Here is a 16,268-nt window from a genome sequence, read left to right on the forward strand (position 1 = left end):
CGTCAGGGTTAGCCAGCCAGGATCACCGAGGCCCTGATGCTCTCCAAGGAACAACATCATATTATGGATTTATGTCTTATTCAAAGCAACAAGATTGAATGAGAGACGTCAACGTAGATTTAGTTAAATGAAATTTAATGAACTTTATAATGCACAACGTCAGCAACACGGGAAAAATGAGCGAATGCAAGTCTATATAAGCCCACCCAAGAAAAGAAAAAACAAACAAGGCAACGAACGCTACGGTGTAACGGCAAGACGGGTAGGAGAGGACAGAACGAGTCAAATAGGAAGAAAAAAAAGTTGGTGTCTATCTCCAAAACCAATAAAACCCCACTATATGGCCACGATAGATATGCTTGTCTCGTCGCACAGTACAGCCAGGCTGTTCAACAAGCTAATGGATGGTGGTGGCTGCTTACTTATTTGTTGAAGGCGGCCCAGCCACCAACGCGGGTTGCGGGCTGTTTTTGTTGCAGCTGCTGGTTTTGCTGCTCCTCCTCGTCTTCATCCCCGTCTCCTTCTTCATCTCCTTCTTCATTGTCATCGTCGTCGTCGTCGTCGTCGTCGTCGTCGTCGTCGTCGTCGTCGTCGTCGTCGTCGTCGTCGTCGTCGTCGTCGTCGTCGTCATCATCGCTGTCCATGTCGTCGCTATCCTCGTCGTTCGACTCGCCAGACCCGTCGCTGTCATCGCCGCTTTCTGGGTTGTAGTCTTCTTCCTCTTCATCCTCCTCATCCTGCAGGCGCTGCTCCTCCTCCCACTCCGCGCGCTCGAGAGCCGTCATATGTTTTAGGGCAGGATTCATGGCTACGGCAGCGTCTTCAGCAGCCTGGGCCATCTCGACATCTTCGCCGCCATCATCACCGCCATCCTTTTTGGCGGCCTTGGCATTTTCGGCTAGCTCAAGCTTAGCCTTGCGCTGCTCGGCCATGCTGCGGTCTTGAAGGCCGTTCTTCTTGACATACAGTTCATCAATGCCTTGGTAGTCTTGTTGGTCGATCATAGAGAATTCGATTTCTTCTGTGTTGTCGCCTTCACCGCTAAATACCTCGACGACCATGTTGAATGTCCGTTGAAGCACACTGGTGTAGCTAATAGCTGCAACCCGTTCTAGCGGAATATACAGCAGTGGCTTTTTGAAGCCCCATAGGATCCCTGTTTGAAGGAAGAACAGGTAACCATCTTTGGACCCGCGGAATGCCTTGATATGTACAGCTTTCTCATTCGGCCGGTGGCTCTGCTTGACCATTGAGTGGAAGCGGGCAGGATTCGATGCGACAATCTGTACGTTGCTGCCAGCGCTGCGGAGAAATGTGCTGAATGCCCAGTCAAAAAGAGAGTTATAATCGCCGGAAACAGGCTGTGCAGCAGGAGCTTTGGGCCCGGAAATGGTGCCGGCCTTGGGCGGTGTTGCGTTTACGGTAAACACGAGCGGGTCGGGGGTAGGTGTGCCCTTGGTTAAGAAGGAAGATCCACGCGGGAGGAGAACATAATTATGTTGCACTTGGGTTTTTTCAGGGACTGGGAGGTAAAAGGCAAACTCTGCGAGAAGCAAGAATTTCGTTAGGCTTCGTGGCTCTATCAAGATGCGGTCATCACAGTATGCGGCTTACCAATATCCGACCAGGAGAAAACAGTGCCGGGAACTGCTTCCTTGCTTCCGGAGGCTCTGCCATATAAGCCGCTGGAAGTAAAACAGAGGTCTAGCTTCTTCCTTACAGGAACACTGAGTGAGATCTCCTTTATTTCTAGCTGGACAGGCTCTGAAGCCACACTAACTATACCGTTAGGCGCGCTGGGAGTCTCTGTTTTGCGACGTTTGGACGATGGTTCGTCAGAGCTATGAAGTTGGTCGTTGAAAAAATTGGCAATGTCATTGAATAAGGAGATACGATCGGGAGTGTCTAGAGATGTAAGAATGTTAGAGACCGGAAGACTGACGGTGAGAATCTTGTCTAGTGAGTTGGAAGCGAGACGAAAGGAATAAGGCTGAGATATTAAAAGCACACATACCGGCCGCTCTTTGAATTCTAGTCACAATATCCGGCTTTGCTTGGAAGACAAGGCTGAGTGTCCTTGAATCAAGGCTAGGACTAGCCATGATGTGTGCAGTTGCGGAGAGGTATAGAAAGCTAGGTGAGAGATGAATTGGAGGGATTGAGCCAAAAAAAGAGAAAAAAAGGGTGAGTCGGTATAGTTGGCCACGCGTAAATTAACAATGATAATGGCTGGGACTGCATAGGAGTATGACAGTCAATGAGGCGTAAGGCAGTTTGAAATGCTTAAAAATGCTTCAAGAAGAGAATGAAAATCTAGGCCTCGCTAGGCATGACAGCGAGCTTGGAGCCAATAACTGGTAATTGCGGAAAAAAAGAAAAAAAAAAAAGGGCAGTTTCTAAGTTGGGAACAGTAAATGATAGTCAAATAAATAAACGCGTGTAGGTGTGTAGCTTAAACTATTCCTTCTTTTGGCGGAAGATAAGATTGAGTTTCCGCGTTGTCCACTTTCTTGATCCCAAAGCTCGGGTTACGCAGAGAAACTGAATATGTGGGGTACCCCAGTTGGAAAAAAAAAAAGCGCCACACAAAGCTCAAAGTCGTGGCGTTACAAGTGCTGGCGCAAGTGGGCAAGTGAGGTTATTGTAGCTAAGCCTAACGACGTCATTGGCGGCGATTCTATTGGACTTTGGCGATAAATTTACTTCCATCTCTATCCACACAACTACCCTGTCTCGGAAAGCCAGCACAGGACTTCCAGCTAGTCTCTTTCAGATCAACTCATAATATAAAGCACAGCTCCTCGCTCTTGCCCTTCGCAAGCACCTCTCATGTCATTCGTTAACAAGTACACAGTGCGGCGAGTAGCGGCGAGTAGCGGACGCCCCTCCGGCAAAGGTTGTGACATTTGCTACAAGACTACGACAACAGTGCTTTTCTCCGACAGTCCGGAGGGGAAGGTGAGAGAGGGTCTCGCAACAAGGGGATGGCGCCTTGGAAGTCCTAGATAACCTTCCAAGCTTTCTATCACTAACTTGCGCTTCCAGGACTTTTTCTATGTATGCCCTGCCCACCTGAAAGATCGCAAGTTCTGCTCACCGGCTGTCGACGCTGAAGCTGAAAAGGCCAGAATCGAGGCGAAGCACAAGGAGGAAATTGATGCAGAGATTGAGAAGCTGAAAGAAGAGTACGCGGCCAAGAAGGCCAAAGAGGAGGGGAAGGAGGGAAAGGAGAAGAACAAAGACGGCGAGAAAACAAGCAGCAAAAAGGACACAGAAACGGAGAAAAAGGAAAAGGCCGACCAGAAGAAGACATCCGGCAAAGACGTGAGTGAGGCAATCTAACTAGGTCTTTTTTTTTTTTTGCACATTTAGCAGCCGGTACAGGTACATGCGTATCTATATGCACGAAAGATGACTGACAGGCGATTCCATACAGTCTCCACAAGCTACGCTAGAGGAACCGCGTGTATTCATTCTCGTACAGCAAGTCAACCCTCGCATAACTGGCCCCTTATTTCTCTCTCCTCTCACATCTACCCCCGCCAGCGCTAACTACGACCCGCAGAACATTCTTCGATATACGAAAGCAAAAGCGCCGCGATCTCGAACTCGCCAAAAGACAGTATCAGCAGTCGCAAATGAACCGCGAGCGAATGGCTAAAGCCGATTTCTGGCCAACAGTACCGGGCGAGATTCCCAAAAAGTAGAAGGGCAGTGGATGCGCTGACGATAGGCCGGAACACGCTATTTTAGAAAGCTTTGGGTTTTCAGAGTGGCTAGTGCATGGAGAGGGCAAGGCTTGGTGGGGAATAGTTAGTGTTGATTACCATTGCTTCGTCAAAACAAACGAGCTTGCTTGTTGAGTTTCTTTTCCAAATTGATTCTAATACCGAGCCAAAGCCTCTAAGTTGCAACCAAAGTATCCTTGTATCTTTCTTTCTTTCTTTCTTTCTTTATATTTGTTTCCCCCCTTCCTCCTCCCCTTTCCTTTCTCTATGTCTCACAAATTCTGACGTCTCGGTGGTCGCCGGATTCCTAGTTCTCGCATGCGTTGGCCAATTGGCAGCTCCTTGACTTCATCAACCCTGCTCTTTTGCAAGCTGAACGCTGGCGTCACCCATTCAGAGCATGAGCAGCGGAAGCCTTTCCACGAGTAGCGGCCGACAGCACTAGTACAGCGCTTATTTGGACACAGTAGACGGCCCTCGAGCTCGCCGGCCTGTAGTGTCTCACGCATCCAGCTAAGCGGCTCAATGAAATAGTGCTGACAAGGCACATCGGGATTTGCGCCTTCGGGTGCAAAAGGATTCTGGTGGTCGGTACTGACGATGAATGGTGTAGTGACGAGCGTACGCCGGCACATCTTGCAACGCAGGCTAGGCTGTTGCGGGGGTTTAGCAGAAGTTCCAGCAGCTCCAGTAGCACGCGGATTGCCGTCAGCATCCAGGTCTAGATCATCCTCGTCCTCAGCAAGCTCGAGACGTGCAAGAGCCGCAGCGTCTTCTTCATCCTCGAAGCGCAGAATAGTCGGAGCCATACCACAGGCCACAGAGGCATCGACTTCGCGGCGAAAGGCCCATTTGCGGTAGATGGGGTGGCTCTCAACATCTTCAGGGCAGGCCATTTCCCACCACATGGCCAGCTGCTCGCGGAAGCCAGGGTTTGGGTCGGCGATGTCGCGACCACGGCGAACCCAGTCAATTGCATCAAGCATGGCATCGTGTCCACGGCGGCGGCGCAGGATTTTGCGGGCAGGATCAAGTGCCACGACGGCCGAGAGACCAAAGTACTCGGGATATTTCCACATGAGATATGCGCAGACAACAGTCACAGAACGGGATTTTCCCATGGCACAATGCACATAGACGGCATTGCGGCGAGGGGCAGGGGCGTTGGGTTTGGCTGTTGCTTCTACCTCTGGAGGGGATTCGGGTTCCGCAACTGGAGCTGTTGGTGGAGCCGGAGTTGCGGCTGATGCTGAAGTACGTGGAGGCCGAGAACCAAGCACCATTTCAGCAGCCTCACGATCTGCTCTATCAGTTATGGACTCTTCAACCTCTGGTTTTGGAGTGGGGGCACGAGGCGGTGACGGCGATGATGGTAAGGATGTGGGCTTTGTCTCTTGGGTCTGGAGAGGTTTGGCAGTAGTAGTAGGGGGTGAAGGGGGATGAGGGGGATTCAATGCGTCGTCAATGAACCGGATAGCCTTTGGCAAGTGGATTAGTATGTCTTCATCATCCATATCGTCGATTTCAATGACATGGTGTTTGTAGACATCGGTAGGAACAACACCATCCATCATGTTGCCCAGGACAGTGAGAATGTGAGTGATTCCATGGTCCTTGAGGGCTTGAGGGCGCTTCAGGGCGAAGACGCTAGGCGTTGAAAGTCAGTACATAGTAAGCAAGCACCGACGGGGTGGGAAAGAAGGGAAGCGGAAACAGAGGAAGAGCAAGGTGTACTCACCCTCCGACGTAAATCTCGGCATCGCCCGGAATGCGATTCAGTGCCATAAAGGACAGTGCTCTGTCAAGTCGCTCTCTAGGCTTGTTGCGGAACTCGTCTTCGCCGTCCAGTTCCGGGCCGAAATCGTGTGACAAGGAAGAGGGAGAGTGCGGGGTGGCAGAGGAAGAGGGGGAAGGGGGGAATGCGGTAGTAGTCGTGGTAGTCGTGGTAGTTCGGGTTCGGAAATCGGGGCCGGAGCGGGCGCTGGGGTCGTCTTCTTCGGGGTCTTCAGGCAAGTCGCCGTTGATAGGAACGCCGGGAGCACGCGGTCTAGTCACGGGATCACTCTGGGCCTCGCGTTGAAGCTCCGACAATCTATTGATGAAGCTTAGACGTTGGGTTTTGAGGCTCTTTGCTAGCGGATCGTCGTCCATCAAAGCTTATGTGTGAGGAGGGCTTTTTTGGAGAGGGGGATTGGTGGCAGCCTCGGCCTGTTTGTTGTGACGTCTGAAGAAAAAAAATAGAGACGAGACGGCAGTCGAGTTTGGCTTGGCTTGGGAGCGAGAAGATGACGGGGGGGTGGGGGGTAGGAGAGAGAAAGGGGAAGGGTTAGGCGAGAGGAGAGGAGAAGAGAAGAGAAGGCGGGGGAGGGGCAATCAAAAGAGGAGGAGAACGTAGATTCAATGGCGAGCAGGTAGACGATGTGTTGGAAATCATTCAAGATTGGAGAGGCTGCTGCAAGGCTGCACAAGGCTGAGGTAGTGATGATGAACCTGGGTGGGTTTCTTTCTTTCCGGTACTTGCTGTTATTGCGTAGAGCCTTATCAAAGCGCTGGCTACTGATTGTGATAATAGAGGGAAGAAAAGGAGGGGAAAATCGCTGCAAACGAAATTGTGGGCCCTTTTGCAGTCAATTTTCAAGCATCTGGGGTTTGATTTTATTTTATTTTATTTTTATTTTTATTTTTATTTTATTTTAATTTTAGTTTTTATTACAGGCTAGTAGCTAGCAGCTGGCATTTGTCTTTGAGCAGGCGAGGTGGGAAAGACAACTGCAACTCAGGCAATGCCGCCTCTTCAATAACTTCACCAATCTCCGAGAAATAAGAGAAACAAAGCCGCACAGACGCCAAGTCGATAATAGCGCGCTGCAAACGACAACGCCGGACTACCGCTGCCCCAGCTGGAATACCGAGACCTTGACCATGTCTCAACACCACATGCACATGCACATAGACAGTCTCTGTTCAAGAGGCAGCAGGCACACTAGACCCGCCAGCGCAATATCACGCATGCTAGAGACAGGCCCGGGCCTGCCTCGTCTCATACATTGCCAGCAACAGCCACCACCACCACTACGATCACGCTTGAAGAAACAACCCAAAGACAAAGGATTCTGTTCATCAGACCGGCAAAGCAAAGAGACAGACTCGGGACAGGCAAGTATTGGCGGCGATTTCAAAACCAGCGACGAAAGTCATTAGATTAACCCAGTACAAAGAATATTTTAAAGCCAAAAAAGACAAGAACACAACGCCCACAACAAAGGCGGTGACCAAAAGAATCCCATACATAGCATGGCCATCAACGTTTGAGTCCGTAAACACATCATATCACGCAAGACAGCACTGTTAGCTTCTCGCTTCATATCCATATCCTCCTAGTTTTTTTGTTCAACTTGCTCGTTGTGAATGGCCAGTTAACCAACCAGCTGGCCAGGCCGGCTGGCCCACGTCCCAACACACGTATACAAGCTATTAAGCCATCACACCATATAGCCCACCAAATCCAATCAAGATCAGATGAACATGAAAGATGCAAAATCGGCCTCTCTCTGTGCACAGCACATAGCACCTAGTCTTCTCGCTTCGCCCGCTCTCTTGCCGCGTTTCACAGCAGGAAACCAAGACAAGACAAATCGAGTCGGGGTACTCTTTGAGACGGGAGCAGAAGAGGTGGGTGGATGACAACTCCAGCCCACATAAAGAAAGTGCACAACACAATTATGTACAATAAATAACACGTCTCTCGTAATGCTTGATCCATGCCCGCTCCACACTGGCATGGAATAAAAAGAAAATGCAGAATAGGCCCTTGCCCGAGTCCCCCAGCTCCTCACTCTTTTCTTTTGCAGCCAGTCTGCATTGTCACGTGTCCCACGGACTCTCATGGATGGCCCATTCAGTGACGTAGTGTAGTGAATGCGTTAGATTTAGAAAAACAAAAGTAGGGCGAATGCAACCCTCGGATACGGGGCTGTGTTATGCACTCCAGTGCATGACATGGGCGTGAAAGGAATAGAACAAGAGAGGAGGGCAAAAAGAAACAGCGCCTCGGAAAGGAGCTGGGCAGGGAGGGCCTAGCCGTGGGGCAAAGACAGAAATTACTAGGCCAGCTCAAGGGCGCGCACAAGACACCAAGGCCAAAGTCCATCTCTGCCTGAATGGCACACTACAGTGCATCCCCGTGCAGCGTACATGGCGGAGTTGCATCTAATGGATGCATTGCATTACACAACACCACCTGAAAAGCCTCGAGCAAGCGAACACCGATAGCCTAGGGCCAAAGCCGAAGTGAACGCTTAGCCTGGGGGGGGGGGGGGGGGGGAGATGAGAATGCACGAATGAGAGGTGGAAGAAGAAAAGTAAGATGTATAGAGAAGGGGTGTGAGTGCACCAACAACCCTGCTTTTTGCTTTCTCTCTCATCCGCTTGTCGCATTTGCCAGACCTTTTTCTCTCTCTCTCTCTCTCTCTCTCTCTCTCTCAGTTTATCTTCCTTCCTCCCTCTCCCCAGCTTACATCAGCGGCGGTTCATCACGCATGCAAGCGTTTTCAAGCTGATTCGTCCACTTGCCGCTGGTGCCCGAATGGCTGTGCTTCAAATGCTGGCGGAAATGGTCGGCACGAAAGAACTTCTTGCTGCTGTTGCACTCACGGAACTTGTGCGCCGTCTGGAGGTGGTGGATGCGCTCCTCCCGGTCCTGCTCGCTAATGTCTCGCGAGACACCATCGGCCTTGTAGAAGCCGCGGCGCTCAAAGTCCTTGCCACAGTAACCGCATATATCAAGCGTACCGTTGCTAGCTAGGTTTTCATGGAAAGCCTTGTTAAAATTATCCAGCGCCTTGCAGCTCCAGCTGTGCCGGCGCACATGGAGACTGTTCTGATGGCGTTCAGCTTCGTTCTTGTTCTTGAAGCGGTTGTGGCAATACTGGCACTCATACTGCTTCTCAGCTTCGTGAGCACTAGAGCGAAACACGCATGTTAATAGATTGTCCGTGAAAAAGACAAGGGGAATATAACACTTACTGTAGTTCTTCAATCGTCTGGAATTTTCGGGGCTTTTTTGCGCAGCATTCACACACCCAAAAAGTAGGCACCTTGGGGCCGTCGCCCTTGAGCTCATTGATACGTCTAGGCGAGGCCACACTGCTATTCCTTTGGTGGGGGGCGCGTGAGACTGAGCCACGGGGTGAAATATTCATTGGTGAGCCTCCAGACGACGCAAGGTGGGGAGGAGCCACGCTCTCATTAGCCATGACCATGGCAGGGCCACTGGGAGCACTCCCTGGTGATACACGGTCGTATGTGGTGCCTATCATTGACACGGCGGGGCCGGAATGGGCCATTGGCACTTGCGGGATGGTTGAGAGGCGGGGAGCAGGGGAGCCACGGTGCAATTCTCGCCGGCGTACCATCTCGACCTGGTGCGGTGCTGGTGGTAGGGGCTGTTCAATCTCGGGTGGCGAAGTAGCACGGCGTTTGCTACCTACACGGTCTCGGTCAAACAGGTTCATACGCTGCATGTCATGCTCGTCCATAGGACTGTCGTAGCCGTTGCGGCTGGACGTGGACATGCGATGGTATTGGGGAGGAGAGCGGTCATGATCGGAGTGGTTGCTAAAGCTAAAGGGGTGGGTGGACGAGTTGGGCGAAATGGCAGAGCTGCTATATGCATCGGCAGGAGGAGAGTCTAGCGTATTTGTTCTTGAGGGGTAACTAGGAAGAGAAGAATGGTTTACCAAGGGTGGTAAGGTTGTGTGGAGTGGGGGGCGCGTTGACTGAAAGTCGCTATATGAAGGCCGGGAAAAAGAGTGAGAAGCTTTTGGGCGAGTCGGGATGTGGCTGTCCAATTTATCCTTGATACTACTAGAGTATTCATTTGCGGAGTTGAGATTGTACTGAGAATGAAGCCGGCCAAAGTCGTTGTTGAACAAAGAAGGCAAGCTACGATGGGGGCGGTTAGTTGCTGCAGTCTGGATTATGGAGAGAAATGAGATACGGCTTTTCACATGTATTTCATATACAGACGAATGAAATCAAAATCATGCATTGGAGGCTTGGGAGGCGATGGCGTACCGGATAGAGTTCATGCTAGCATAGCCCTCGTCAGTATAGGGACTTCGACTTTCTGGGCGCTGCAAAGGCGGGAGACCGCCGCCGTTTTCCATGCTCCCATAGATACTGCTCCCGAAGGAAGACATGGAAGAGGCATTTTGTCGGGAATCGTCATAGTAGGACCTTGAAGGCACAGACTGTTGTTGGTCTACAAAAGACGGGCCACTGAACGGGTCCCTCGGTGGTGGAAGAGGCGGAGGGGCAGGGTTGCCTCTCGGGGGATGGGGAATGTTGATTGCTCTAGAGAATGGCAAGCCATAGTTTGCAGCAGCGGGCCGTCTATCTTCGATCTGAATGGAGGGGAGGCCATGTTGCCGGCGTTGAGAAGGGAAGTCCATATTATGCATGTGATTTTTTAGGGGGGGGGGGGTGAGATGAAAGATGAAAACGAAGGAAAGGAGGCGGCCTTGAGAGGAATGAGCTGAGGGCCAAGATCAAGAGCAAGGAAGGGCAGGCGAAAGCGTAGAAGAGCGAGTCAGGTCAAGACAATGGGAGCGGACCTTTGGTATTAGCGAGTTGTCACTGAGGTGAGTGATGGCGGCTGGAGGGAATGTGGAGAGTTGCGAGGGCAAACAGGGCGAAACATCAGCGGTAGCAGACGATAGTGTACAAGAACATGAATCTTGGCACACAAAGCGAGAGCGTGCAGTAAGTAGCAGGAGACGAAAACTGGGTTTGGCGGAAGCAGATGGAAATAAGGACAAGAAGCGAAAAAAGAGCAAGACGAAAATTAGAGGCGAGCAGAATGGGGGCCCGGCAGACAATTAAGACTGACGAGGATGTTAAAAAGTAAGACAAGTAATAAGACTAATAAGAGACGAAGACAAGACGAAGACGACAGCCAAGGAGTTGAGAACAAAAGGAGAGACTGCAAATATATGCGTATACAAAAAGTAGGTCCTCAGGTGGAGGGAGGGGGGTTGTGTCAATGTTCAGGGCCAGCAGTGTCTCGTATACCTTGGCCTAAGAACGAAAGCTTAGCACGATATATTGGGCATATAAGTTGCGGTCTAGCCTAGCGACGATCAACGGTGGAAGTAGATAAAGGGCAGAGAAGCGGGAGCCGGAATGCTGGCGGGCTTCTTCCGAAAAGACAATTGAAACACGGGCTGGCTAGCGAAGTGATCGGCGGTGGTAAATAGCGGCAGCAGTTGTTGAGGAGAACAAGGGGCAGGCGCTATAATCGAGCAGCGAGATCGAAGAGCCAAAGCGGCAACGGCCAGCAGCAATGTGTCAGCGCTTTTCTGATTTGGCGGGAAAAGAGGCGCCGGGCAGGCAGAGGTAGCTGGCGGCGGTTATCACCAGAGCGAGATTTCAGTTGGGCGATGGGTTGAAGCTGCGATCCAAGGCTGAGATAGAGAGGCTGATGCAGTGAGAAGCCGACCAAAAACAGGAAAGAGCGAAAATAGCGGATTGTTGTTTCTAGGTAACAACTCAGATGGGAAAAATGGACGAGAGAGAGCAGGCTGTTCGAAAAGGAAAGAGGAAAAAAAAGGGGGGAAACTGCCCGCAAAGTTGACCGGAAAGAAAGCAGGAAAGTGAGCACAAAGTTGCGTTGCCGATTCAAGCAATTGCCAAATTTAAGACTTCGCGGACACTGGGACTTTTTAATAATGGGAAAAAGGAAAGAGCGTAAATAATTCAGACGAATTTATTCAACCTCACTCTTCTTTTATTTTTGGCTTTGGCAGAGCAAATCCAGGGCTTAGCTTAGGAAAACGCCAGTGAAGAGGCAGATAGAATGAGAAGAGGGCCTTTATTACTGGGAGAAAGGACAGAAGAAAGTCAAGGGAGGATAAAAAAGGTGAAGCACGTAGTCAAATATAAAGAGAAAATAAAGGGAAAATAAGCAGGCCAAGAGGGCTGTACAGAATGGAACAGTGAAGCCTTTAAAATAGGGCTCGTTCCCTGTCGCAGATTGAGAAAGAGAGCTTTCTCGAAGGGGGGGGGGGGGGGTGGAGAAGGGCTTATTGGGTGTTGGGTGTTGTTGTGCTGCTGTTTTGTGTGTGCACTGAGCTGCGGTGTTGCTTGTTTCTTTTACAACAGCGCTTCTCTCGCACATTAGTTTGGGGGGATTTGAATTAATATCTCTGGATTGCGGCAGGTTTCTTCTAACTAAGTCAACATGAAGAACGAGGAAAGGAAAGAAACAGGACAGCGGGGAAGCACTGCGTGTGAGAAGAGCGGAAATAGCATATGTTTATACTTGAGGGTCCAAACAAGCCGTATATGTAGGTAGGCAATGCAAGGCAAGGCAAGGCAAGGCAATGGGATTGGACTTTGCACGGCTTAGGAAGAGCAAGCGAGCAATGGGGAAAGTAGGCGGGCAGTTTCCACTTGTTATAGAACATCAAGAAGCTTGGAGCTCTGCTCGAGCTTCGCAACGCACATACATACACACGCATTTTCAACATGAGATTCAATCCCCGGCCGCCTCAAGAAATGTCCACACCCGGCACCAGCATCTAAACTTCAGCCCTCTTTTTGGGGACCCTGTTATGTGGACTGCAGGGTAGTTTTAAAGCGGCCTTAGCCTGGCAAGACTGGGGTGTGGTGGCACGCCCTTTACCCTATGCCCTTACGGGCTCTTGGCTTAGCACTTTCTTGTGGTTATTGATTAGCCTGCCTTTGGGTCTTGGCTACGATTCAGAGAGGAGGGCTAGAGGGCAAGGACGGCTTGCTCCAACAAGCAGGTAGCCTTCTTTCGGGGCGTGTCTCTACCTGTGAGGATTTCATATTCAAGCAGAAACGAGGGACCCCCCCCCCAGTCCAATTCAAGCCAAAGAAGGAAAAGAAGTAGCAATCTTTTTTTTTTTTTTCCTCTCTTTTATTTTTTTTTTCTTTGGACCGAAGGGGGGAGGGAGAAGTCTAAGAGGATGAAGAATTGCTACGAGAAGAAGCTGAACCGAACTGAACCCCTCTCGGACAGGTCCCAGTCTGACAACATAACAACTGCTGGCCCAGGGTTTGTTGTGATATTTTCTTCGCATATTGTGGTAGCCAGCCAATATCCAAGAGAACCAAAAAAAGAAATCAGGGTGGACTTGGCTTTGCTCTAGCTCGCACATAATAATTAATGTATGTTATGTTGTTCAGGCCCCCATTCCTCTCTCTCCACCTGCTGCCTCGAGTTGCTGCTGTAGGCTGGCCCCCATTAAGTCTTCCTCCATCAACTCGACTTTTTGTGCCATGGCTACTCAGTGAGACAACTCCTCCTCTTCCTCTTTCCCTCCTCCTCGTCCTCGTCCTTGCCATCCTCCTATGCCTTTATCTCTCTCTTCCTCTCTCTTCCTCTCTCTTCCTCTCTTCCTCTCTCTTCCTCTCTCTCCCTCTCTCTCCCTCTCTCTCCCTCCTCCCCTCCCAATGTCACTCTGCCCTTCTATTCCCAGCCCTAGGCCCTAGGCCGCTAGGCTGTTCCTAGTCCGCAGCACAATTACACAATAGGCCCAGCCCAAAATCCAGGGCTTTCTCTGCCAGCCAACCAAACATTACAATCGCCAATATAGGACACACAAGCCGTCACACAGAGGAACTTGCTACCACGGAGCTGGTGTCTATGTTTAACAGTAATGTCTGTCGTTCTATGTTCTGTGGCCATGTCTATGGCTGGGCCCGGATTTGATATTCGCTAGGGCTGACAGTCTAGTCCAAGTCCAGCCCCTCTTGCTCCTCTTGAGCCTAGCTTCCCTGGCTTGGCCGGGTCGGTTTAGTCTAGCCCTGGCTGTGGTCAACACGACACACGCCCTACGAGTGTCTTGGGGTTGTCTTGGGGCTATTTCTCTGGCTTTTTTGTCTTGGTGGGAGTATTATAGTGATGTGTGTTTGTGTGTGTGTGTGTGTGTGCGTGTGTAAGTATGGTATGTGTGCATGCATATGTGCCCCGTGTATTAGCAAGTGCTTGTGGCATGTCTACGACTTGGCTAGCCTGTCTGTAGCTTGTAAATATAGCTTCTTGGCTGCCCGAAGCGCCGACGTGCAGATCATGTAAGTCTGTCGGTGAGTAAAGCAGTTGGAGACGCTTGGCTGAAGGGAGCCCACGAAGGGACTTGGTTGGCAATAATGTTGAGAAAGTTGAAAAGGGGGATGGGTAGAGGTAAGAAGAAAAAAAGAATAAAAAAGAAAAAAAAAAAAAAAAAAAAAAAAGGAAAAGGAACAAGTGATACTACACCCAAAAACAAGAAAGGGAAGGACATGAATCTATGAATCTCATCTTGCATCATGAACCACCACCATACATTGTGCCGCAGGCGAGCAAGAAACAAGGAAGAGAAAGGGCGGCCGTAAGCAAGATTAGGATGTTGTAATATAGGGCTGGCTCGGTTTTGACGCGCGGAAATACATGCTGAGAGAGACAGAGACAAAACACAGCAACACCGTGTGTATGTGTACTTTTTGGTATGTACTTGCATGCTTTATGCACCCTGTGTCATGGGCGAATGCACCGAGCTCCGCAAAGCCTTATTTCGTGTGCAATAAGCAAGGGGAAGTTGGCTAGCAGTCTTGATTGCATCGCCGGCTAAGCTGATATGGAGGCCCTCTAGGAGAGAAGAGAAAAGAAGAACAGGGCAGAGCAGAGCAGAGCAGAGCAGAGCAGCGGGGAAGGGGAAGAAGAGAGTCTGGCCATGTCTGTCCGTCTGTCCGTCTGCCCGTCCGTCTGTCTGCTGCTCGTCCTTTTCCCAGTCACCAAGCACAGTCCACGTATTCGCATGTATGTGTGATGCGGCACAGCAAGCAACATGTACCAAGTACTGTGTATCATTGAGCATCCACGCACGCACGCACTTGTGTCTTTTATTTTCTGGTATCTGGGTCTTTGGGCTTGCTTGTGTCTGGGTCTGCTACACACATCCATCCGCCCGGCGTCTTTCTGTGATCCCATCCGCTGCTTCCTGTGCCAATCTCCGTCCCATCCCCGAAGCTGTCACAAGCAAGTTGTACCGACCAGCGCCCCACTGCGAGCCTAGCCTGACTGCAAAAAGAAAAGAAGAGAAAACAACAAAAGAAAATACCAAAAACGTGTATCAAGCAAGGCATTGAAGAAGATCCAATGAACCAAACGCATTAAGCCGCCTTTTGCTGCCGCCCGCCGGTTTGTCTGACCGCCTGGCCGCTCCTTTGCGTCCGCTTCCAAGTCCTTGTCTTTGTTTTACTGCCTTTGTCTCTGACCCAGTGAATGCGTGTGTGTCTTTGTCTTCTTTGTCTTGGTGCAATTCTGGGCTTCATACATATGCAGCCTTCCTAACAAGCAGTATTTTTTATTATTTTTTTTTTCTCTCTCTTTCATGCCCGTCTGTTCCCCCTAAAGTATGGGTACAAACACAAGCACAAGCACAAGCACGGGATGAAAAGAAAGAAGACGAAAAACACAACCGGCGGCTGCAACTATCCTGCCTGCCATGTGTTGCGGGAGGAGTGCTAGGCTAGGGGGGGGGGGGGGCGGGGGCAAAGGAGGAGTGCGGAGGTTGCTTTGTGTGCTGTCTGTATATGTGCGCATGCATGAGAGCACGGCGGCAGAAGCAGAACAAACAAAACAAATAAATCAATAAATACTGGGCTGGCCGCTTTCCCTGAATGTCCATTGCCATGTTCAGTTCCCTTTGTCCTCTGTCCTTTGTTGTTCTCCTCCCTCGCGCTGCCCAATAAGTGGTCAAGAAGAGGAAGGAGCAAAGTGAGCGGCTTCTTGTTAGGAAGGAACCTGCTAAAATATTTACCCGGTATTAGTTATAGGGTTATCTGGTGATTGCGCAAATGCATAAGGGTTAGTGCTCGTCCTGCCTCCCCTGCCCTGGTTAGCAGTAGTTCTCGCCGCTTTTCCTTGTTTTACGACCTCCTGTGGCCTTTCTGAACTTGGTAGCAGATGGGATCTCGTCCTGTCTTTGCCCCCCTCGCCCTGTGATTTTGTATGACTTGCTGCAGGGGGGGGCAAAAATAAGCCAAAAAAATAAGCGCAGAAAGAAGACCTGGACCCAAACCCAGGCCAGGCCTTATCCGTGCCCTATAGGGCTTATTATCTTTGTTGGGACCCAAGAAATGAGCTACGTGCAGCCATTTAGCAGCTAGCCAAATGCCACTGTTATTTTTTTTTTCTTCCTTCGGGAGTAAAAAACCAGAGAAAAAAAGTTTTGTTTGAGGCCAAGGCCGCAGCTTTCAAGGTTCTACTGCATCGGCCCTTTTCCCACCCTCTCGTTTTCGTCTTGCTTTTCCTCTCCTGTTTTTTTCTGTCTTTTTTCTTCATCCTTTTCTTGTCTTCTGACTGCATGCACCGTTTATGAAGCGAAATGGTCAATCCTGCAGCGTTACAATGGCCTTGTTTCTCAAGAAACCCGCGGGAACTTGGAGAGAGCTTGGCTGTGATACATACAACATGTATGTGTACACTGCGAGACCCATCTCAAGGCAGGGCAGGGCAGGACTGGCTGGCTTATT

General features: G+C 50.4%; 4 protein-coding genes across 4 annotated transcripts; 1 reads left to right on the plus strand and 3 right to left on the minus strand.

The window, feature by feature from the left end:
- Positions 1–422: 422 nt before the first annotated feature.
- On the minus strand, positions 423–2,102 carry HOO65_011282 (Rtt106-domain-containing protein; the record flags this gene model as incomplete). The annotated part of the gene is made up of 3 exons (XM_071005709.1): positions 423–1,543; positions 1,615–1,956; positions 2,015–2,102. 3 exons carry the CDS (start codon positions 2,100–2,102, stop codon positions 423–425), a joined length of 1,551 nt encoding a protein of 516 aa, XP_070863103.1.
- Positions 2,103–2,289: 187 nt separating this feature from the next.
- Positions 2,290–3,707, plus strand: HOO65_011283 (UPF0589 protein C32H8.01c; the record flags this gene model as incomplete). Its single annotated transcript, XM_071005822.1, has 4 exons — positions 2,290–2,357; positions 2,793–2,958; positions 3,046–3,324; positions 3,588–3,707. The coding sequence occupies 4 exons, from the start codon at positions 2,290–2,292 to the stop codon at positions 3,705–3,707; spliced, it is 633 nt and encodes a 210-aa protein (XP_070863104.1).
- Positions 3,708–4,000: 293 nt separating this feature from the next.
- On the minus strand, positions 4,001–5,879 carry HOO65_011284 (Tyrosine-protein phosphatase yvh1; the record flags this gene model as incomplete). The annotated part of the gene is made up of 2 exons (XM_071005636.1): positions 4,001–5,375; positions 5,467–5,879. The coding sequence occupies 2 exons, from the start codon at positions 5,877–5,879 to the stop codon at positions 4,001–4,003; spliced, it is 1,788 nt and encodes a 595-aa protein (XP_070863105.1).
- Positions 5,880–8,241: 2,362 nt separating this feature from the next.
- Positions 8,242–10,180, minus strand: HOO65_011285 (uncharacterized protein; the record flags this gene model as incomplete). The annotated part of the gene is made up of 3 exons (XM_071005607.1): positions 8,242–8,689; positions 8,754–9,392; positions 9,804–10,180. The coding sequence occupies 3 exons, from the start codon at positions 10,178–10,180 to the stop codon at positions 8,242–8,244; spliced, it is 1,464 nt and encodes a 487-aa protein (XP_070863106.1).
- Positions 10,181–16,268: the final 6,088 nt, after the last annotated feature.

The sequence above is a fragment of the Ceratocystis lukuohia genome (assembly GCF_044167205.1).
Source record: "Ceratocystis lukuohia strain C4212 chromosome Unknown Supercontig1_pilon, whole genome shotgun sequence".
Taxonomy (NCBI): Eukaryota; Fungi; Ascomycota; class Sordariomycetes; order Microascales; family Ceratocystidaceae; genus Ceratocystis; species Ceratocystis lukuohia.